Source organism: Sturnus vulgaris, chromosome 17 (assembly GCF_052056855.1).
Source record: "Sturnus vulgaris isolate bStuVul1 chromosome 17, bStuVul1.hap1, whole genome shotgun sequence".
NCBI classification, from domain to species: Eukaryota; Metazoa; Chordata; class Aves; order Passeriformes; family Sturnidae; genus Sturnus; species Sturnus vulgaris.
In genome coordinates, this window is record NC_142259.1 from 3,798,849 (window position 1) to 3,823,544 (window position 24,696).

The following is a 24,696-nucleotide window of genomic DNA, read 5'->3' on the forward strand; positions in this document are numbered from 1 at the left end:
ATATTTGCAGAGCAATTCAGAAGCCAAAATACTGTTGTATTGTGATTTTTCCAGAAGTCATGGAATTAACATCCTATAATTGTTGTATACAACATCATAAAAGAAAAGCGTTGCTCAATTTCATTATTTAAAGTCGACCTTCCTGTATTTCTGTTCTATGGGACTGGAACCCAAAAAAACCTCTCTGTTTGCATATTTAGATCCTATGACTGTGCACAAAAATCAACTAGGCCAACATTACTTACCAAAATATCATTGTCCCAAATAGAACACGTAGTTACATAAGTATAGGATTTATGAGAAACAGATGCAAGGCAAACATGTTTATTTAAATATTACACAGCATGAGGTCTCAGCCTGTCAGCTACACATGGAACAGGACAATTCCATCCAAAGAACAGCTCATAGCGTTTTGCTGCTTTCTAAAAAGGAGCAGAGTTACAGATGATTGAGCAGATATTTTAATCAAGCAGCAGCTGGAAAACAGCACAATTAATAGAATAAGTAAGAGCACACACTGCTCTGGTGAAGCACCAGTAATCAAGCAGAGTACACAGAGTAATCAAGTAGATTCTGTCATAATAAAAACAAGTTCTACTGGGATATATTTAGCAACATTTTTGCACTTGTCCTCACATTATTACCAAATAAACAAGAAGCACTGGAAGGCAGCAGTGGCTGGCTGGTGGCTTGAAGAAACCCCATCAACTTTAGATGAACAATTCTATCTTAATAGCCAGGAATGTGAAGTAAACCTGTAACTTCCAAGATGAAAGAAATTTGAATCAGCAGCATCATCCCTCTCTCAGATAGGACACCCCACAAACCCACATTCGAGAAAAAAATAAAACCAAACAAACCCAGCATGAGAAACACAGATAAAAAAATCGAAATATTTTAAATAACTCTTTTTTTTTTTTTTTTTCCCCCCAAAAATAAAAGCGGACAGAAACTGCTCTGGCTCCAAGCAACTGCACGTGCCAGTCCTAATTCTGGCAACAGCCTCAGCTGCTCCAGGAAAGATAAGGACATTCCATAAAGTCCTCTTAAAGGTAGGGCAAGTGCTATCAGGGAGCACAAAACCCCAGCATCCTCATCCTAAAGATGCCAGACCAAGACCAAGCAAACTTATCAGTGCTTGGAATGCCTGGCAGGGCACCAGCAGGGCCTTCACTTAGCACGGGTTATTTGCTTTCTCATTTCCATTTCAGGAGCAGGATTATGGAACAGTTACACTACTCTGGCCAAGGAGCCACATATATTGAACATCTATAATTTTTAGCACCCTATGAGCCAACCAGGCAAGTTTCACTAAAGATCAGTCACTAATCTGTCAGAAAGTGTGCTGGAATTGGTACGATTTTTGTTCGCCAAGACAGAAATTTTCAAATAAAATCCTAGTCTTTGATTTAAACATTCCCAAGCTACCCACTCAGAATATCACAATCCTGCTGTATCACAAGTATCTTTGCCTTCAACTCTCCCACAGAAAGATTCCTACAGTTTCACATCAGCTCCCAGTGAGAACTCAACTGGCCCAGGTATTTTCCAAAGAACCAGCACTGATACATTCACACATTACAAATCTAAATCCAAACCTTACCTACAGGCAGGAAGTATTTTCTCCAGGTGTCACAAAACAGATGATGGCACCTCCTCACAAACAGGAACAGAAACTCTGCAGAGCCTCAGAGGAATTTCCCAGTGGTCACCCTCAGCCTGTTCTCTGATTTTGCCCACTCTGAGTGCTGTGCTCTGCAAGATGTTTGCTGCCTCCCTCACCTGTGAGGCTTCACTTGCATTTTAGAGACAACACCTTCCACTTGGAACAGGAACCCTCCAAAATTCCCAGCTGCCTTGCTCTCCATATTCCAGTCTGTCCTAAGGTTCTCATCTTCTACTCTCCAAATCTAAACTCATCTCACAAGAGAAGATACCTGGCATAATATATAAATTCCCTTGCCAATTCAGAAGCAATCTTCTTTTGGTTTACCATTCTCTACCCAGCAGCCTCTTAATTTTTAGATTTTGTTTTGACGGTGTTTCTTTGCTTTAATTTTCCAACTCTCTAGCCAAATTAGTAACACTTGATTGAAAAGGTCATTCTGGAAGACTGTGCACAATAAAAACAAAATCAAGTAAGTCTTTAAAGAGTACAGTTCAGTCCTTCATATACAGGGGTGATGGTTGAGAAATTCTTAAGGTGAGTTCCTGATATCCAGTATAAATTTGAATCTTCAAGTGTTCAAATATTACTTTTGCCTGTCTCCTGAATCCAAATTCCACAATCACGGCCCAGCATTCACACATACTCGCTTCTTACAGAGAAACGTTGCCAATGATTTTAAGATAAGACAGATCCTGACAAACCCAGAGAGGACAAAATGTGGCTTTTTAATCTTTTGAGTTGAATAACTGCTCTTGGATGCTCCCTACAAGAGAGGAATGCATGCTATAAAACCACTGTTCTTGCACAAGGGGTCCACCCTGGTCCTCTGCAGCTCAGTGATGTAGCTATGATTTTATCCCCAGCCTCTTAAGGCAAGAGGAAAAACCTCCCAAACTGTGGCTCAGGTATGTTACTCCCAGTTCATGTTTTCATCACCTTTGCACAGGCTTGGTTGTCAGAGGGAGCAGGATGAGGAATGAGCAGTTATTAAAGCACAAGAAGCAGCATGTTGGGCACGGAGCCTTTTCTCAGCTCGTTAAGGTGCTGCTGACATTGGTCTTTTAGCCCTGGTTGCCTACGGGCTCCCCCATCAGCCTCTCTCCCGCAGCACTGCCTGGTCACACCAGTTACAGCATGTTGGAACCACTCTGCTGAGGTTTAATTACTGCATTTGATGACACCTGCATGATACAACTTCACACTCTTATGAAATATTAATTGCTTTCTCTACTGTAGCATGTAACATATTCAAGAGTGAAAAATAATACTGTTACTGTCTTTATAATTTTTTTAAACCAAGTATTTTAGATTATTTTCCCCATTATCACTAAGAATGTCAAAGATTGTGTTTCTCCTAAAAAACCATGAATGTTACCCATAGCCCTCTTATATCTTTGACTAAAAGGAAGTTCCGTTTTCACTTGAACAATGTTTTTCTTTCACTGTCACCTTCTGCCACTCAAGGCAAAAGGACAGAACTCCCACTATTTTGTCACACAGAGAAAAATAATTTCTCTTACACAGGCAATAGCTCCCACACACTCTGCCCATTCTCTCCAGAATGATTGTTATCTTATATCCCTCCTCTGGAGAGCTGATAAATGAGAAATGATAAGAGATAGAGGTTTGCTTTATGGAACAGTATGTGCAATTGTTTTCATGTTGTTAAAAAAAAAGAGACAAGAAGGCCTATGGTCTTATGAGGAGAATATATTCTTCAAATGATTTCAGACAGCATCACCTTTGGCAAATATTTAAACCAGTATTTCAGGAGATTTGTTGTATGAATACAACATACACTTTAAGGCTAACTTTTCAGCTCAGCTGTTTAAATTTCCTAGATTACTTTAATTATGGACAGCCAACATGTCCAGGCTCGGCTGGAGTGAACATTGCAGAACATGTAACATGCAAAGAGTTCCCTTAGGACACGGGGAAGTCAGGATGAACTTCAGGCAGCAGGGCCAGGATTTCAGCTCTGCTTTCAGCAGCTCAGCCTTTACTTCTTTCTCATTCGTGTAGAGGAGATCCAGCATCACACCAAATCGTGGGAATCCTGATTTATTTTCTTCCCTCTACAAACCAGAGGGATGAAAACCCAAGAAGTGATGCATGCCATGTGCCCTCCTCCCCTGGCTCCCCTGCCTGGTGGGAGGAGTAGGGAAGCACAAACAGAGCATCCTGGGTGAGTCTGCACAAATCTGAACCTCAGTGATTCATGGAAATCACCTCAAAAAGTAATTAAGACCAATCCATGAAAGTTACAGTAAATAAAGAGATCTCCACCTCTACCTAAAAGTGAAGAGGGAACATTGCTTTGAAAATTTAGCTACTAATACTTTGAAAAAGAAATATTTGTCAGGGCATTCATACATATATGCATTTAAATAAGAAGAATATACAGCAATTGCCTCAAAATAAAGCAAGTTTAATGTTCCAAGACTGAAAGGGAAAGAGCAGATTCACACCACACATTTGAGGATGGATCACTGCAGTGTCACAACTGAAGAATTATTTTGATGCATTTTTTTTCCTCCTCCAAGGCATTTATTTCTAAGATAAAGCAGATGAGCCACTGACAGGTATACCTGGGAGGAACTATCTGGAATATTTTCCTTGAGCATTAAGATCCAAGCCATATGGCTTTCACAGAGAGAAAAAAAAAAGAAAAAAGAAGAAAGAAAAATGTTTCTCAACCAAATAGAAAAAGCAAAAAAATTTAGTCACACTGGTACACACATGAAAAATGTTGTGCTTTGAAAAAAAGATACAATGAAGTGGCTTAAAGTGGGCTGGAATGAAGTAGAATAACATTGCAAGTATAAAACTGGATAATAAATGAGAAAAGGGTTGGGTAACCAAGGTTAAATAACCCACTTGGACTAATTCTTTAGTAATTCCTGTAATTTTGCTAAATTTAAAGTAATGGACTAAATGCTACTGACTTCTCTCACTTTTCCAAGTGGGAAAACATAATCCAACTGCTAATTCCAGGATTGTAAAAAGAAAATCTTGTGTAATTAAAAAATAATTAAGGACATTACTGTTAATCTTGATATGGATTTTAGTCTGTAGTTTTTCTCCTATAAGGGTGAAAAACAAAAGTATTTTCTTTCAAGAAAAGAATTTAAATTTAGAAGGAGTGGACTCGTTTTGAAACAAAATCAGTTTAAAAGGCATAAAACCTTTGTAAAACAGATTTTCCATTCTTTTCCAAAGTAGATTAGTAATATCCTTGGAGACATGCAAGAACTCCAGCCAGAGGCAAACCATGTCAGAACACAGAGATCAGGCATTAAAAAGAAATGTTGCCATCCCACTTCAAATAGAAAGTTTTTCATAGTGAGAATTTTATTGTTTTAAGAAGAACATATAGAGACAAATGAGAACTGTGAGGAACTAGACCTTACCAGCTGGGTAAGGGAATCTCATGGAACAAGCCAGAAAACACGACTTAAATTAAAAATACAGAGAAGGAAAAATTCACTTTTATCAAATAATTCTGGACACCAAGGGAAGGAAGAACTTTGATAAACATTTCTTCTAAAAAATTCTCATCTAAGCTAGGGGTGGTAACCAAGTTCATAACCTTGACAATAGCAATTTAAAAAACAAGCTAAAATGCCAGTTTTGCTGTTCAGTAAAATCAAATTAAAAAGTGATGAACAAAAGCCCTCCTCAGACAGTAATCTAAACAGTTTGTGGAGCTAAATGAAATGCCAAGGTTATGTTGTCTAGACCAATAACCCCTTGCTGGCTTGCAACTACCATTATATTTAAGACACTTTCAAACATTTTCCAAATTAGTATATTTTTTCAAACTTAGTAATTACTTCCATTGCCTATAAACAGCACAGGCTGCAGGAGATTTAATTATGAGTTGCCCTCAAAAGACAATCTAATTTAGGGATGATTTCTGCTGCTGTCTCAGTCATAGCAATGAAAGCAGGAACAAATAAGGCTGGATTAAATGAAAAAAACAAAATACCCCATTTTTTTTCTTTTAACTTTAGGAGAAATGACCACAGTTTCTTTGGCAAAGATACACCTTTTAAAAGTACCTGGAAACTACTGATTCTGCCAAACTCTGCCTCTGCCCAGGCAGGTTGGTTTCTGGGCAGTTAATTTTACTAAGCCAGAGCTCCAAATTACAAAAAAGTGCTGACAATTTATAATAGAAAATAAAATTTCCTAAAGGAGCTGGACACATGGAAGCAGAAAGAAAAGCCCTCCTTTTTTTGGCTTTAAATTTTGACCCAGTTATTTACAAGCATATGATCATTAATTTTCATTTGGTACAAATGGAAACCAAACACAAACAAACAAACTTCAAATGGGACAAACAACCCACAAAAACAAAACCCACAAAAACAGCAAGCATTTAGGTGCTTAATCATGCAGAGAATCAAAAGGCCAGTGCAAAAACACCAACCACAATGAAGTGAAAACATATTAAAAAAAATAACTATACCTCAGAGTCTTTTCCAAGCTTTGAGTGGAGCTTAGCTGAGCCTCACATCGAGTCCCCTTGGAGCTGGGCTGCAGGGAAATGCTCGATGGCAAGCACCAGGCACCCCTGCTGCTCAGCTAGGTGCTTGGCTTAGGTTTGTAATTACATTTTTCAGAGCTTTCTTTCAATGCATTTTCCATCTGAGTTTGCAGGACACTCTGTTCGTTTGCTCCTGCCGTGTTTTGCACTGTACCTGTGCCCAGGGGCTTGGTGTGAAGGTTTAATTCTGGCTCCAGGTGCTACTGGAGCAAAATCCCTGAGCTGATCAGGGAAGAAACACAGCTGGGCCCATTCACAGTGGAGTTAACCAGCACTGGGATGGATCCTCAATTAAAATCACAGTGACAAATAATCTTAACCCTGCCTTAAATTTAAGATTTCAGAATTTTTAGCATTTGGTGAAACATGTAGATGGAATGATGGCATTTGTAGTTCTATTTTCATATGGATCATCCCAAACCCTTTATACTGTGACAACAGTTTCTAGCTTGGTGTGAGATTCTGATAAAGAAACTGCTTGTTGTCCCTTTCCCTGCCTCAAGAATTAGGAGCAGCCATGCCATGGCAGGCTCAAGCAAAACCTCCCCCTGCCAGCTTGGTTTTCTGGCCCAGGTTTGCCAGCTCCTCACCATCCCCTTGCCAGGAAGGGCTCTCAACACAGGAGCAGCATCTCCTGCCCGAGACACCAAAACAGGTCCTGGAAGGGACTGTCCCCCCTCCCTTGGACCAGATTCCTGCAGAACCTGGAGGGCAACTTCTGTCACTGAGGAAGGGCTGCAAGTATACTGGGGGCAGCTGCCAGGAGGAATTCAGAAAAGAGAAGCAACCTCTCTTTCCCCCTCAATTTCTTTCAGCACCCCAATTTACTCAGGCTGCCCCAGCAAGCCCCAACCTCCAGGTTAATTTAGTTGTGCCCTCAGGCTTTGGATTGCAAAAATTCACTTTTGCCTGCACAGGTGAAATTGTTTTCTTGCTGCTCCACTAGAAGGAGCACAAACAACAAACCCACTGTTTGTCCATGATATTCTTGAAGAATATCAATAAATCTACTCTGTACATAGGATTTGGATGAAAAAACTGGGAGAAAAAAGAAACTTCAGGAATTAGGTTTTCTGTGAGACCGCTGGGTAAGCTGAAAATTTACATGCCTTTAAAAGCAAGCCAGGAAATCAAGGAAGATTTATGCTTGTAGAAACATCTTAGAAGTTTCTGCAGATTTTCTGCTTTGCAGCTTCTCTCTTTTGCAGAAAATAACCAATTAAGCTCAGTTCAGAATGGGGTTCAGGCTCTGCCAGTGGTCTCCTCAGGAACATCACCTTCTCTTCCCTGGAAAACACAGGGAGAAAGTTGTGTAAACCCAGCAGGCTGAGATATGTTAGGTAAGTTATCAGTGGTCAGGTGTAACATATGAAATCTGAGCTGGTTAACAGCTTTACCTTGTTGAAAATGTATTTTCCTCCCTTTCTATGTAGATTGAAAGGATTAAAATGACTAGCTAGAAACCAAGACACATTATTTCATACAGAGGAAAAGATAACTTTGTGCTGGTGGGACTATGCAGCATTTCTGGGGTGTCCAAACTGTACCAGACTAGTTTAGATTTTATCTTCATTTACATATCTGCATAACATGTACTTGGTGCAGAAGAATATTTTAATGTAGCAGCGAATTTTGGAAGTGCCAGGCATGGAATTGGTGCCCAAAAGACACATTTTCCATGGAAGAGACATGGCAATATTCCTGCTCTTACTAATCCCCAGATCTCAAGGTTACAGAGCCCTGGAAGGCTCCAGGTCAGGACCCCTGAAGGGCAGTGGATTCTCCCTTGATATAAACAGGGATGACTTCTGGGACCTTTCATTAACATTTTGTCCAGAAATTCACTCAAGTGGCAGCACCAACCCAACAAAGGCTCTCTGAGAACACAAATAAAGCAAGAATCAATAAAGGCACAGAGGTTTGTGGGTGGATGTGGCTGCACCAATTCCTGCAACAGGATGTTTTGCAAGCCTGCCTGGCATTTTAGCAGTTGGAGAAATAAGCACCAAATTCTTTACAAAGCCTTTAATATTCAGCTTTCATGCAGAATTTGAACCTCAAATTCTCAGGTCATAGTTTACATCTGTACTTATCTGTAAAGAGTGTCTTTGCCTGGGTTAGAATGAGCAGAAGGTATTCAGTCTACAAACATGCTTCACAAAAGGAATATCAGATTTTAAATAATGCATTTTTTCTCTCGAATGGAGAAATTGAAGGTGCAGTTCCATGACACTGCTACATCAATTAACACCTAGTTTCAGTCAAAAGAGCTAATCTTCACCTTCTGAAATAGAATAGAATGAGATAATAAAGTTCAGTTCATTGAATTATTGAAGAATCGGCACTCATTTGAGGAAATTATGTGAGGGAAAAAATATTTTTTGAACTGGTATTGAAACAAGTTTTTAGAAAAATTACCTTCAGGAGTAAATTTGCACAGCAATTTATGGAAAAAAATGTAAGGGCCTTTAATGTATGCAAACTGGAAACAGGGTAGTTTCGATTTCTGATCTTCCCATTCCCACACCCTTAGTTAAAAAAACCTCAGACCTATAAATAAGCCAACCTACTGTGCTGTTTTGATTCCTAATACTTGGTCAAATAATTTATATCATATGTAAAATAGGAAGTATTACACTTTTATCTGGAGATCTGACACTACTCAACAGAACTATTAAAAACATCATTTCTTCTTTATGCCCACAAAAAATGCAAAGGATTGGAACACACAAAGAACTTTCTGCAGGGCAAACAAGGACATAAACCTGAGGAGCTCCAGTTATTCCATGAGAAATAGATAGATGCACATCCTTACCCTAACAAGCAGTTATTTCAAAAGGGGATAAATTCTTGTCTTACCTGAGGAGGTGAATGGCAGGTGGGTTATGTGTCCTGGGCTAGGAAGGTCTGTTTGGCAGCCCTGCAGAGAAGCTGATACATTTCGAGTTCACACCATGGTTTGAACTATTTGTGCCCTGGAATAATTTGTTTAGGTGTCCCTGACCAAAGGGAGTTATCCCAGCTCAGTGACAGATCTGTGCATCCCCTGTGGAGCCAGGCTGGGACACCTGGGGGTGCTCACCTGGAGAGGAGAAGGATCCAGGTTGAGCTCAGAGCCTCTTCCAGCCTAAAGGAGCTCCAGGAGAGCTGGAGAGGGACTGGGGACAGGAACAGGGAACAGAGGGCAGGGATGGATGGGATATTGGGAAGGAATCCCTCCCTCTGAGGGTGGTGAGGCACTGGAACAGATTGCCCAGTGAAGCAAAGTTCTGAGCACAATTTTTATTCCTTTGGTGCTCAGGCACCTCATACCTGAGGGGGAACAAAAGTGCAACTCACAGCAAAACCCTTGTTCCAAGTTCTGGGAAAAGCAAATATAGCCATTGGTCATTCCCAAGTGAAAAACTCTGTCCCAAAGAGTATTTTCACAAGTGCATTATGGAAACCATCTGTGTCAGCTTTGAAGATGAAAAATTCAATACTTGCAAGGAAAGTGATGCTGTAGCAGATACTGCAGAGCTGGGGCCAACAGCTGGACTGATCAGCTCCAGTCAGTTGAAATATGGAATTCCCAGCACCATTAGTATTTGGTTAAAAATTCCACATCAAAAGGAGGAGAGGACTATCCAGTTTTAATATTTCCACCCTTTATAATATATATGGGCAGATATCTTTCTGTACCCTTTCTTGTAGAGGTTTTGCTTGGCCTTTTACTTTTCACTTGTTTACTTCAGGACGTGTCCAAACAGCTCATATAAAGCAAGAATGAGAGTTCTAAAATTTTAATTGCCAGTTTGCTGGTAGATATTGCCTGACTGCAACAAGTAAATGAGAAAACTAAATGAAAAAACATGGAGAAAAAGAAAGACAGCTTTTTCTAATGTACTGTAACTTTTATATCTTAATCTACCCGAAGAAGTTGCAAAAAGCTCCCATTTGAAAAGCACCCATTTGAAAAATCTACTTCAGCTAACATGTGCTTTTCTTGGGGAAAAAATAAATACAAAAAAATTAAATAAGATATCTAAGGGAAATAGATTGCTGACCCATGTCGTGGGGCTTTCTTTTTTTGCCAGTAAAGATGCTATTTTAAGGTTTTAATTAGAGCTGGTTTGAAAGAAGCAGTGAAAAGAAATGTGTTGGTAATTTGACCGAATTAACTCCAGTTTTGATGAAAGCCAGCTACTTTGAGAAACATCATTTACAAGCATTATAAAGTCTGTCATTTAGATCTTAATTTTAAATTCTTCATGTTTCTGATTGTAGTAATTCTCTTGACACAGCAGCCATTCAGTGTAACATTACACCAGGAGGCACAAAAAAGTGGTTTCTCGAACTTTCATGCCAGTTTTGCAGTTCAAGCTCTTCCCAAACGCTGCTTTTTGGCAACTCACATTGTGCAGAGATTATGAAAGAGGCATTCTGGAGTTTCTAAAGGGAGCTGACTCCCTCATTCCTACAGTGCCTCAGTAATTATTTCTCATCCTACAAGGCTTCCAGTGTGTAATTTTATTATCAGGATTAATCAAGGAGAATGATTCATGCTTAGTGGAAAGCAAGGTAAGTCCAACACAACATTAGGACTGAAAAATGCACGACTCAAAGTGAACTCACAACAGGATGAAGCTTTAACAACTGGCTCATGTAGACTGTTCCCTCTGCTGTCACTTCCAAAAATACAGTTCTATTCCAAGAGTGACAAAATAACAAATGGCTCCACACCTGCTTCATTTCACTGATGGTACAGAAATGGGTGCTTTGGCTCATTTTCCTAAAATGATGTAAAACAAAGGGATGTGAAAAGGAAGGAAGGAAGGGAATGGAGAAAATACAACTTTTAATTTTGTTTCTGAACCCACAAAAATTCACGCCCCAGTTCATATCTCTTTTGGGACATAAGATTATCTGTACTACTCTTTCCTTATAGTGTCAGCTCTAATAAATATAATTTAAAGTGACACTTTAGAGCAGCTCAGTGCCTTTTTTACTGGGCTCGTAAGGGACTGGCACCTCCTGGTGCTGAACATGTGTAGCTGGAGATCACACTTTGCTTAGGAAGAGACTTACATCTACATATTTTACATATTTGTGAATTCTCCTTTTTTTTTTTTTTTTGTGTGTGTGTGTGTGTGCTAAAAGAAAGCCGGCAAGATTCGAATTTTTCAGGTAGCTCTGACAGATCAGAGTGCCTTGATCAGACACCACCACACTGTCCCTGTGTTTCTCTTCCTCAGAAAAAAAAAAAAAATCACCTTTGCAACAGACCATTCTGGGATGACTGGATTTACTTTCACCTAGACCACAAAAGTTAATTCAGGACTGAGGACAAGAGCCAGACAGCAGTTTAAAACTCCAGTGCCCTAAAGGAAAAAATATAAGCATATTTTTCAAGTCAAATTAAGGCTTTGGCTCCGAGTATCTGGCAGAAGGAGAAGAATAAACATTTTATGACTTGCCTTTGCATGGATGGTGCTATGAGGAGTCAATGTGTTAATTAACAAGTGAGTAATTTTTGACTTTGTGAGTGGGACAGGGGAGTCAGAGAATGGAGGGAATGTAGATTGCACTCAAAGCTGTTTTATCATCACTCATGGGGGCAGTGTGTTCAGTAGTGTGTGTTCAGAGAGTAAAAAATCACTTTTGTGGTAACTGATTTTAAAACAGGAATTCAAACAGTTTCTTTGCAGGATGCCTCCAGCTCCTCAGCTCTGCACAGACTGATGCTTATCTCTGACAGCAAAAAATGGTAACAGCTATTTCCAGACCCTGAAACAAAATCAGGGCATATGGGATGGGAAGAGCTACTGCAGTTCCTGTAAGGACTTTTGAAGGCAACTCCTGGAAAGAGTTTAGATCCAAGATTTCGTAGAAAAACCTGGGAAAATTCTTAAGAAGGGTCTAAATCTAGGATGGTAAATTCCTTGAACAGCACAGGAACTACTTCAGGTTCTAAATCCAGGAATCCCTATAAAAAGTGAGAAAATGCCAAGAAAGGTTGTAGGTCCAGAAACTCTAAAAAAGTTTCTGTCCAGGAATTCCTGGAAGGATCACACATTCAGGAATACTTGCAAAGCCCAGGAAAACTAGCAAAGATTTAGATCAATTAATTCCCAGAAAGTGATAGGAAATCCTTTGAAAATTTCTCAGTACAGTAAATCTTAACAGAGGTCTCAATGTGGGTATTCCTGGGAAGGATCTTGGTCCAGGATGTCCAGGAAAACTCCTAAAAAACCCCAAATATTCCTAAAATATGTACAGACGTCAGAATTTTTAAAAATACCATATCCTGAATGTTGTTTATTGTAAATCACTTAAATTGTTTGAGTAACTTTTACATTTCATCACTTGATCTGAAGCCAGTAACACTTTCCATATTGTAAAATCAGAAAGGTGAATAGAATTGGAGTCTCCCTTATGAAGTTTCTTCATTATTTGTGAAGAAGAACTACAAAAAAAGCCCCAAATAAGCCCAATAAATGTACAGGGACACCTGTGAGTTATTATTTTAAGCAGTTTGGCTCAAACTCTCAGAGAAGCAATGTGGGCTTTGTCACCAAGTACTTCAAACCAATCCTGCTAATTAAGATTTCAAGTTTAACACTGACATAAACAGACTGGCAAACTAATTTTGGTATCTGCTGCTCAGGGGAAGTATTTTCTAGGTCTGCTCTATTTAGGATGATGTGATGAATACCATTGTTATGAGAGGGGTCTTTCACATCACCAGATATTCCATTTACACAGCTGGCCCCAACATTTAATCTTGCCAGAATCCAGTTTATCCCACTCCAGCTGCTCTGACTCAATAATTCTGACAGAAAAATTTCAGTAGAACAAGTGGCTGTGCCCCTCAGCACCAATTTCTGAAGGAAGGAAGGAAACACCATCCTGTGACAATTCCTGTGCTGCCCACAGCTGCACTCACCACTTACTGGAAGTAGAGCTGCTGACCTGGGGAGGAAAACTTTGGAATTCTGGGCTCCTCATTATCTTCTGAGAATGTGCTTTCTTCCACAGGCACTGCCAAGATTTAAGCTACAACCTTCTGCTCAAAAAATAAGCTGAAAGATACCAATGATTTCAATGAGAAAGTCCTCCCAAAAAGCACACAGGAGCTTTAAACGGGTGAAGTGCAAACATTAAAGGTCTATCTGATTTCAGAAGGATGTATGAAAACAGAAAAAAAAAAAGTCTCAAAACATAGGTACTTCAAAAGAAAATAACACTTTTTTTTTTCTTCTTTTCCCTAGGGGAATATGAAAGATAGGTCACAAGATCTAAAAAAATGCAGTGGCAGTCAGATAAGGAAACATCAAATACTTGGATTGGGAGAGACTCATAGGTTAATTCACACAGCATTTTCCCTTTGAATCACCATTTCTGTGAGTTTATGTATTTTGCATAGATACACTCCATTCATTGTTTGCTGATTTGAGATTGATTTGAGACCTAATTTTTTTTCTAAGGATAAGCTAAAGCAGAACTAGATTCTCCCAAGGTTATCTGTGCAGCAGGCAGCAAAGCATCATCATTCAGCCTTCCAGTAAAAATAGTCCATACATTAATTACTACACTCAGTGAAACTCTGAGAATTACATGTTGATGAAAGCAGCAACCATGAATAATAACTGTGTAAAGCAAAATGCCAGAGGTGCTAAAATCTTGGTTTAATATCCTCTATTCTGTACAGAACACAATAGGACTCTTCAGAAATGTGAAAAAAAGCTTTTCACACTGTAGTTCACCACACCCTGCTGTGGAAAAGAGACAATCCCGTAGTGCTCTCTAGTGGCTGCCAGTCAAAAATCCTCGGCAGGCTGCACTGCCAAGCTTAAAATACACAGAATTATCAAAATATTCGGTTGCCCCTGCAGTCAGCCACGACTGCCCAGGGAGAGAGCAGGGCTTGTGTGTGCACCAGTGCTCTGCACTGCCCGGGGCTTCTTCTTCCTTCACGACTCAATTCCACAAGAGAACTGCAAATATTGATGTACCCAAAATTAAATTAAACAAATGTAACACATTTGCTCATGATGAAGTGTATGAGGTGTCTCACAAGTTGGTATCAAAATGTGGCAACTTTTGACTCTCTAACAAACTCCAGCTGTGCCAGATTTCTTCCTGATCCTACAAATGGTGAAGGGAAAACCATTCCCTTCTGCTTGATCTGGACTCTGCAGTTGAGACAGCCACATTGCTAAATGGGTGCCTGTTTTGGGCTGTTAAAACTCTCTCACTGTGCTTAAAACACAATTCATAAACCAAGCCTGAGGCCATCAGTCTTGTATAAAACCATCTGAGCAGAGACAATTATCCTCTGCCCACAGTTAGTGACACATTTCATAACCATTGTCAGGTTACACTGGTCTTGTAAATTGTCTTATTACTAATAAATTATACTTCGGATGCATAAATATTTATTAGGGGTTTTTTTTTATTATTATTTCAGATGCATAAATAAAGCCTAAATGGCAAAACTACCCCTTTAAGATAATAAATTAATTCCTAGGGTTGGTACACCAAGAATTTCCTGTCTGACAGTGTTTCCTCAGTGGATTCTCTCAGCTCCATCAGGCATTTATTCAGCTAAATAAAGAACAAATTGCTGAGTGTAAAACCACTACCAAGTGTTTGCAGTATCATCCATTAGCTCCAGGATTTCCTTGACAGCACAAAGGATTGCAGGCTGCCAATTATAATTAAATAGAACTCCCCATGGTCTTAAGCAGAGCTCCTCATTGTCCTGGATAGGAAAATGCAGGTTAAAACACAAGAGTAATAGAAAATGGATCCAAACCTGGTCCCAGTAACTGCATTTTCCAGAACTGGAAATATCTCTGTAAGCAGCATGTAGATGACACTTGCCCTGGCTGGAATGCACTGGCTGTGACATTCCTGTGGGGTCAGCTGATCTACTCAGGAAATGCAGTCAGAGCCCACATGAAGATTTCAGAAGTCCATGCTGTACTGCTCTGCACAAATAGAACATCCTTACAAATGGAGACAGAGATTGATTTTGACAGCTTCGATACGTAATGCATTAATAAACAGAATTTTTGTAGCAACCACGAAGCCAAGGGAGAAAGAAGACTAAATGTTAAAATAATTCTTGACTTCTGAATGATTTGGAAGAAGCAAACCTACTGGCATCTTCCTTGACTGACCTAATTGGATTTATTTCCACTTTCTAGGTGAGGGGAAAAAAACCAACATCAGCAAAAACCCCTCTATTTGCTAGTTCATTAAGCAAGGGTATAATTACCTAATTATAAATACCACAGGTCATACAACCCTTAGCTGCATGAACCTCCATCTCCATACAACACACAGGCTTGCAAATGACAAGCAGTCATTTATGTACACAATTAATTGCATATTTAGCCAAAACTGGTGTTCAAATCTCTGTATTTCACATTGGGTTAGAATAAGACTAGATGTTAATAATAATAATAATAATAATAATAATAATAATAATAATAATAATAATAGTAATAAATATCTAGTTCTGCAACTGAACTCTAAAACTTGAAGGACTTGGTCTTGCAGAATTAATTTCCAGGAGACAGAGCTTTAAAGTCTCTATGTGACTCACAGATTATATTAAACTGATATTGTGAATTCCTTTGCAAAGCATTTTTTTATGTCTAGACCTAAAAGGATACATTTGTATAACGAAGAGAGGCACATATTAGGGACAAGTGAAAACAAAGGGACTCTTTGTGGCAACCACCTGATTTTTCACTTGACTGGAAGAATTTACCAGGCAAAGTCTGCACTCTACTTGTTGGATAAAGATGTTAAAGGACTTATTTCCAAAATACTGGAGATCCCAGCTGCAGGGTGTGGAGGTGCTCCTCTCAATACAGTCTAGGCTGGTTGGAAGCAAGGCTGGCAAAGAGTGTTTTTTACAATAGAGCAGCACAGAAAATTCCATGATTACATTGTTCTGACTTTGCTTATGACAGCATCCGTCTCCAGCCTTGAAGTCATGGAACAGAAGATCCATCTAATTCTGTCCTGGGCTCACTCTGCAGGTTACAAGTTTGCTGTTAGGGGCTGATCCACTGCCTCTGTCCATGAAGGGAGTTGTGCTGGAGCTGCTGAGCAGCCTGGCCTTCCAAAGCTCGCAGCAAGATGGCATTAAAACAGCACACTGAGCTGCAGCCCAGAGGGGAGGGATGGCCCACCATCTCCTGCTGCCATGGCAACGCCCACAACTGTCCAAAAAAACGATATTTAAAAAGCAAACCAAGTTAGCTGAGTTTTGCTGAGGAATGGTTTCTCAGATGACTCACTGCATCTGCAAAAGAGCAAAGCAAACCCTCCCAGCAGTGATCTTGCTGCACATCCACATTCTGCCTAAATGAGGATACAAACTACTGCCTAAACCCTTCAGCTCTGAGGAAGCACTACATTTACTGTGTAGGAATTATATGAAGCCCTAGTTTTCCTTAAAATCAAATTAGAAATTCCAGAAATTTATTGGTAGCTGTTCTGTTTCCCTTCCCAAGTCTTGTTTTGAGAAGTTGGTGAGAAGGAAACTGAATAGATGGAACCAGCTCAAAGATGTCCCAGAGAGACAAAAACCCAACACACAGGAGCACTCAGAGAAGAATGAAGTTGTAGCATAAAGCCACCACAGTGTTTCTGCCTGGGAAAGCTCACACCTCAAGCTTTCAATCAGTTCTCACACGGAGCATGAGAAGGGCTGGCCATGACTTCTGGGCTGTCACAACAGAAACCACAACAGAAACTGCTCTGCTAACCTGGACCTTGCTGGGAGTTCCAATCAATTCAATCTTTCATTCTCTCGTGTTCAGCTGCTGGTCAGCTCTAGACTTCCTCTATTTCCTTCCATGAACTGAAGCCCAGCTGAGGTTGTGTCTTCTGAGACATGCTCATAAATCCTGACTGCTATGGCCTTCACTGGATTTCAGTTCCCAAAGAACTGCAAACTGTGACCTACTGAAGGAAGCTCTGCCACTTGTTTCACATGTGACTGGACCCTAGAGTATTTTAACTCTCCAACAGCTGAACTTCTTGTGTCAGAGTGTGAAATACCACCTGAAGTCCTGTGTTACACGAGAAATGAAGTGACAACAACAAAATGCCATCGAAGTAAATGTTGAAAGGTACTAACATGAGTGGAATCAGGATTTTGTCCTGCAACTCTACATCAAAGACTCGTCAGCTCTCATCTAATTAGCACAGAGCACCACTTTTCCCTTTCCACTTCTGCTGACAACTGAATGATCTTCACTGTTCGAATTAATTTGAAAAATTTATATTTCAAAATTATTCCAGATTTGGCAACAAGATGAGATCTGAATCAGAATGTACTGTCTGAATGCAATACATAATAAGAAGAAATGACATCTCTGATCAGGCTACAAGTTACCCAGACTTACCTCTGAGGCAAAAATGAGCTGCATTGCTTCTGAAATACAAAGACTTGCAAAGCATAAGCAAATCAGAGGTTCTTCTTTTTCAGAGGCATTTTGTTTCCAAATGGAATTTAAGTGCTGCAAATAGTTATTTAAAACGTCTTGGATCTTACACTGTATTCTTTTATATTTGCAACCAACACCAGTTTCTTGGAGCTGTCCTCTACCCTGAATTGTAGAATCTGCAGGACTGATGTTACAAATATAACAAGAAACAGTTCACTGGGGTTTTCTGTATTAATTCATGGAGCTTGCAGGATCTCAATTACACCAAAATAGCTTTCAGAGCCCCCACATACCTGCAAGTTTTTTTGCAGCTTTGGGTATTTGAGATCATGGAATACTTTGAGGATGGAAGTGAGAATAAGGAACTTCCAGCCATGTGCCTTCTTAAGAACACAGTGTCTGAAAAAAAAAAAAAAAATTTTCTGTATACAAGAATATTAATACCCCAAAATGTGGGAAGGAAGAAGGTTTAGACCTGTAATGGAATTTATATGTATATCCCTTCTCCTCAGACATCCTGAGATCTAAGGGGAACAGAAAACCAGAGAGGATAATGAGATTCATCCCTTCAGACTGGCACAAACAACATTTATGTGGCACATCACCTGGAACCTCGCTGGCTTCAACCTCAGGAATCCTCCAGTGCTCCCCACAGAGCTGCCTGCTCCCTGCTCCTCAGGCACAATTACAGTGCTCTGTGACCACATCCTGGAGCTCTCTGCTGCCCTTGGCATGGTGCAGATAGGACTTCACTCCCCACACATGGGGCTGCTGCTATTATAAGCTGCATAATTTAAAATAAAATAGAGGTTGCCCTTCTCATCATCACAGCCCAGAAGGATGTGAGTAGAGCTGGGTGTCAGGGCAGGGAGCTGAGCTGAGGGTCCTTCTTTATATTTTTCCCAGCCTCTTTTCCTGTTCCTTCCCCTGTAAAATGGGAGTGAGCACTGTGGAGGAAAGCAAACATGAAAATCAGATGGGCCATTGCCAGGATAGCTCCTGAGTACCAGAGATTCTCAATGTGCACATGAGGCCCCCAATAAACAAGCCCCTGATACTTATTCATTTTTTATTTGCTTTCTGTAGTAGTACCTTGGAGAAGACGTGTTTCAAGTCTTTGTACTTAAAAAGTTGTGACTTCTGGGTGATATTTTATCTCTTCTTGGTGACAAGCATTTACGGTCTTGACAAAAAAAGGCTCAAAATAGGCTCAGTGTCCTCTTTACAAAGAAAGCATCTGAGGGGAAAAAAGCCCCAACAAAGTAAATAGAGACAAGAGCTTTTTGAGCATGGGAATGCTCATGTCTGTTATGGTGAGCTACAAGAAACTGGCATAAAAATCTCCAAAAACTAGGTTAAGACTCACAAGCAGCAGAACAAATGCTTTCTGTTGCTGCATCTAAGAAAACTGCTCCTAGCAAGGCTGTTTGTGCCTTGCTCATCAGAACAATTTAAACATGAAAGCTGATATTGTCAATCCAAATGTATCCTGAATTCATTTTTCTAAATAACAACACAAAACCCCCACATCAGTGGTGCTCACAGATCACATGTAGGCTTCAGATTAAGGGAAATGAGGTTGTTTCATATTCTGCTGATTCGAGAAAAACAGCACTGACATGACTCACCTCTTTTCTTTCTCCCCAGAGAATCATTCCTTTCTAACACAAGTTTGGATTTCTCTTTATATAACCAGCTCATACAACAGGCATTCAGCTACCTGTCAGAGAGAAAACAAACTAATCAAATCATCCATACCATTTATATAGTTCATTAAAAAAAACAAAATCAAGGAAAGTCATATCAAATGGACATGCATTGATTTTGCTATGGACTACGCATCAAAATAAATAACATTTTAAAAAAATTTGTTTTCTCATCTGTGCTCCTTGCGTGGATATTTCATTTTAACAAGTATTTTCCTGCAACTGAATGGATGCCAATTGCAGATATATTTGCTATGAAGCTAGAAAATTTTCATCATAAATATAAAAGGCTAGAAATCCTCTGAGAGAGAACTAAACAGATCAGATCATTGCACTTTCTGGGAAAATGCTGAAAACTTGTTTACCACAAGACTGTTATAGTGAGAAAATAAACCAAACAAAAGGAGAGTCATGTTTCTACTAATAGCCATTCTGATCCTGCAAACAGTTTTGTTTGTGACACAGAATCATATGAAGTAGTAAATGGAAACTTGTGGACAATTTTTCAGGTGCTTTGCACCCACAAGTAGAACTAGGCTGTTTCATTCTAATTTCAGAGGGATTTGCAAATCAATATACTTGGAATATATTAGTTAGTGCCTGCCTCCATCAGCTTTATTTACTTCTGTAAATAAATTTATTTTCTACTTTATTTCTACTTCTGAAAGGCTCCATTTCTTTTGATGTTGGCCTTCCAACACGAAGACAAGACTTTGCCTCACATTTATTTTCCCCTCTCTAAAGCCTTGCCCCAGAAGGAATGCAGACCCTGCTTTAAGGTAAGGAAGTACAAAGTCCCATCATCACCTCTGAAATTTGAAAGTAAAAAAGTAAAAGACACGCAGACAATCCTACTTTTAACACAAGAAACATAATTTAGCAACGAAAGTTTGAATAATTTAACACAAGTTGGTTGTTTTTGGTTTTTTTTTTTGGATACCTGCTCTCCCAAACATGATGATGGTTCATTTTGGAAAAAAACAAGGTCCAGGGACAGCTCCATCAGCTGGCACAAACCAAACCAGGGACTGAGCCTCTTGATGCTTGGTTTGTCAGGGGTAAGAGAAAATGTTCTTTAATTAAGTGAAAAAAGCAAGGCAGATTCCAGCCCTGTTTGACTATTCTGTACCAAATGATATTTTAAATTCAAAGGAATCCTATAAAGTGTCCTCTACAGAGGCAACCAGTATGGGAGCTGGTTAAAAATACATCCCTTTGATTCTCTGTGCTTCTATAGCTACTAAAGATATCTTGGAGTTATTTTCTTGGGTTGAAAATATTTTAATATATTCAGTCTTATACAAATGCTTAAATCTGATATGAAACTTCTCAACCTTACATTTTAAACATGAAATCAGTATCATTCTTCATCTCAGAAGGCAGCTATTGATTACTGCAAATAGACTTTCACAGAATTCACTAGAAACCATCAGCATTTTCTATCATGACCTAAAAGCTATATAGAGAAAAACCATTTAAAACTTGCTACTTCCTCTCCTTTTAGGACTAAAAGTAGATTTGGCTCATTATGTCACTTGGCACCTTAATGTATTCCATGGCACGATGACACAGCTTAGATTAAACCTCCACATGCTTCTTTTTCCTTAGGGTCTACCTGACACACAGCAAGAAGGGGCAGTGCTCATTGAACCAGAGACTCCTTGATATTTTACTTTAAACCCTTTTTTGGGTTCTGTTCTCAGGACAATATTCCCACTTGCTGTTGAATGCTGCAGCTTACCCCAGCCATGGGTGGATGTCACCCCAACAGCCACACTCAGGCCTCCCTCAAATGGAATCTTGGATGAATTTTCTCATCAAGCTCCACCATTAAATCTATGCCTACAGACTTTTTTTTCTTTCCCCCAAAGGTAAGTTAATTGACATTCAGGGACACATAGCCCAAAAGTAACTCCCAAATCAGATATATGCACATTTAACTCTGAAATTATTGCTTAAAGTAAAACTGCAAGCATAGTGTGATAGATATGATAAATTTGGGTTGAATTCCCTCACAACACAACAAAGACATAACCCCACATAACTGCTTTGTTTGCCCCTGCTTTCAGAAATGGCCAAACACCATTTTCTTTATATAAGAGTAGCAAAATATTTTCCACATATTTATGTAAAAAAAGAGCCAGGTTCTTCTCAGTGGTGCCAAGTAATAGAACAAGAGGCAGTGGTGAAAAACTGATGCTTAGAAAGTTCCACCTCAACATGAGGAAGAGCTTCTTTGCTGTGCAAGTGAGGCTGTGAGTTTTCATCCACTGCAAATATTCCAGACCTGTCTGGACACAATCTTGTGCTCTCTGCTCTGGGATGACCCTGCCTGAGCAGGGAGGTTGGGCCAGGTGACCCCACTGTGGCTCCTTCCAACCTGAACCTGTGCTTCTGTGTGTGGGAATGAAAGACTGCATTGATGGAAAAATTTCTGACACAAAGGTTCATCCCTAAAATTTTACAAACTTGCAACTGTCTCAAAGAGGAACTTGGTCAGCTGCATGTATAACTATCATTCTTGAGTCAGCCCAAGAAATCTACTTGCAGGTGAGCATATTCATCAGCATTAGTTCCACGCAGAAACAAAAGCAGAGTTTAAGGCAGACACGAGATGAGAACCCCCACAATCCCAGCAAGTGCTGACCGTGCATTCCACAGGACTTTACTGGGAGAGTGATTAGAAAGCATCTCTGATTTCTACACGTCAAAACTTCAAAAAGACCTGACTTGCATCACCAGCTACAGACCAGCTCTGCCAGCACCCTGCGCAGGACTGGGAGGAGCAGAAAAAAAATCCATAAAAGCAGTTATTCCCTTTAAATTCCCAAACCCAGCTGTTCAGCCTGAGGCGGAGCATCCCACTTCTGCGGGGTCCCGGCGTGCGCGGAGCGATCCCTGCTCGTCTTGCCGAGGGAACCCCCGCGGGACACCCTCCCCTCCGGACACCCTCCTCCGGACACCCTCCCCTCCTCCGGACACCCTCCTCCGGACACCCTCCCCTCCTCCGGACACCCTCCCCTCCGGACACCCTCCCCTCCGGACACCCTCCTCCTGCAGCCCCGGGGCGGCGAGCGGCGCACACCGAGCCCGCGGCTGTCCCGGTGCCGGGGGTCGCGCCGGTCCCTCCCGCGGGGCAAAGCTCCCGGACGGACGGGACGGGACCAGTACCGGGCCGGCTCCGGGGACACGGGCGGGTCCCGCAGAGCGAGGCGGGGCGGGGCAGCCCCTCCCCGCGGCCCGTGACGCGCTCGGGCGGGGCGGGACCCCGCGCACCTGCGGAGCCCCCGCCTTTGTGCAGTGCAGGTGCGGCGCCCACCTCCCCCCCATCCCCGCCGTGACGTCAGGCGGGCGCTCGCGGGGCACCATGGGAGAATCCCAATGTTTTCCGACGGATGCGCTCAGCAGCGCGGCGGCTTGAGGCGACTCCGGCAGCGGCGCTCGGGGGGCGTCCCGGGAGGGGGCGGCGGCGGCGGCGGCGGGGGGCCGGGCCCGCGGCCCGCGCCCCGGCTCTTCCCCACCCCGCCAGGCGGCATGGCCCACCCCCCTGAGGCGCCCGGAGCTGCCCCCTGAGCGGCCGGAGCCGGCGGAGCGCCGCGCCGCAGCCCTGCCGACGGCGCCGGGGAAGATGCTGCCGCGGCTGGTCCTGCCCGGCTGACGCCCCGCCGCCGCCGCACCCCCGTCCCCATTGTCCCCCGGCCGCCTCCGGCTCCATGAGCGCCTCCTCCTCCTCCCTCCTCCTCTGAGCTTCCCGCCCTCCACCTCATGGCTGCATCGGAAGAAGGGACCGGCTGCTTTCTCCCGCGAGCCAGGTCGCAGAGTGACCCCAGCATCCTCACCGACCCCGCGGGCCCCGGGGAGCACCCAGGTAACGGCCCCGCTGTCGCCACGGGCGGGCAGGAATTGGGAACATACTTCCTGCAGTAAGTGCCGAAATGGTTCGGCGGCTGAGCTCCGGACGGGGTTGGAGCGAGCGCGTCCCGCGGCTCCGCCACCGCGGCGCCCGCCGGGGGCGCGGCCGGGCCGGGGGTCCCCGGGGCCGCGGGCGGCGCTCGACCCCGGATCCCGCAGAGCTCAGTTCCCACTTCGGTGGGGACGGGGAAATGAGCGCTAATAAAGCAGCCTGTTTGCATGGGATCGCCATGGTGACAAGGGAAGCAGAGTCATAATTAAACGCTTTCTGCCCACAAGAAGGCAATTTTCACTTCATAGGGAGAAGCGTAATCTCCTCGTGAAGTGTGGGCACAGAGGGTGGTGCTGAGGGGACACTGCCCAATCGCTAGCGTATAAATAGAATATTGGGTTAGATTTTTTTTTTTTTTAACAATGGCTAATGGTGTTTTCCTCTTTACTTTGAGGAGTAATTCTAAATGTCTGTTGGTGGTGACTCAGTAATTTCAGATTGTCAGAATCTAAGCAGTGTTGAGACCTTTAGAAAAAAAAAAAGAAACAAATAGCTACATCACTTTGATGTGATGTGATTGCACGGAAAGGCACAACAACAAGCTGGAAGCAAAGGGTAAGAGCCAGTTTACTCTCAGTTTCCCTGAATAGATGGCGGTCACACAAGAGCTGTCAGGTTTCTTTTATGAGAAGAGAAGTAATCAAAAGAGCGTAAAGACAATGAATGGGGTGTTGATCATCACTGCCTACTACTGATTTCTAAGCCTACGAACGGGTTTAGGTTTTGGGTCAGGCACTATCACCCTGCAGGAGACAGTCCCTGGATGCAATTTCAGGTTGAACTTTGCTCCCCTTTCTCATATTACTGAGTAAATAAAATATTCCAGGCTCTATTCATACACCTGCTATATTGCATCCTTCCGAGCCAATGAACATACTAATATTTGTATCTAATTTAAGTTCTTCTATTTATTTGCCTTATCAAGCAATTGTGGGCACATTGGTCTGGAGTGAAATACAAATTGAATTAAGGCAAACAGTGGATGGTTTATCCCTGATTACCAACTGTTCCGATACCCTAAGTGAAGGGAACAAAGGACTCCTCTAACATGAACTGTTCGACTCACTCCCAAAGGGGCAATCTTGACTGAAAGAGGAATGTATGTTTCTGCCATTTGATTTCTGGAAGCACAAGTGACTAATGAAAGGAAGGCGTGTGCAACCTCAGTTTTAATTCCTCTAGATTGTTTTCTGTAATTAATTCTTTTGGCCTTTGTGAGATATGCAACAAAGAAAGTACACAACATGTCTGACGAATAGACAAAGATGTAAACATTATTGTGCTTTTTGTTAGGAGGGGGAACTGTCAATACCAAGGAGCATTTTTTCCCCTAATACAGACTCCATCAGATAAGCCAG

At 41.7% G+C, this 24,696-nt stretch overlaps 1 protein-coding gene and 1 long non-coding RNA gene across 23 annotated transcripts in view; one reads left to right on the forward strand and one right to left on the reverse strand.

The window, feature by feature from the left end:
* Positions 1–308: 308 nt before the first annotated feature.
* LOC148221793 (uncharacterized) lies at positions 309–23,328 on the reverse strand. 21 transcript variants are annotated; one of them, XR_015807413.1, is made up of 10 exons: positions 20,315–22,321; positions 19,297–19,388; positions 18,761–18,905; positions 18,274–18,615; positions 17,962–18,067; positions 15,016–16,435; positions 13,144–13,279; positions 11,471–11,578; positions 9,078–10,989; positions 309–7,505 (listed from the first exon to the last, which is right to left on the reverse strand). It is a non-coding gene; the product is annotated as an uncharacterized LOC148221793 (long non-coding RNA). The 21 variants fall into 21 exon arrangements; XR_015807409.1 differs by having other exon boundaries at positions 11,471–13,279; positions 20,315–22,325; XR_015807412.1 differs by having other exon boundaries at positions 9,078–11,578; positions 20,315–22,323.
* PHACTR3 (phosphatase and actin regulator 3) overlaps positions 22,760–24,696 on the forward strand; it is a 100,436-nt gene continuing 98,499 nt past the window's right edge. The window contains exon 1 of one of the 2 annotated variants that reach the window (XM_088175203.1): positions 22,760–23,242. In XM_088175203.1, coding sequence (XP_088031329.1) covers positions 23,140–23,242 — 103 coding nt within the window. In that variant the 5' untranslated portion in view covers positions 22,760–23,139. The remainder of the gene's footprint in view (positions 23,243–24,696) is intronic. The other variant, XM_014873946.2, reaches the window with a different exon arrangement.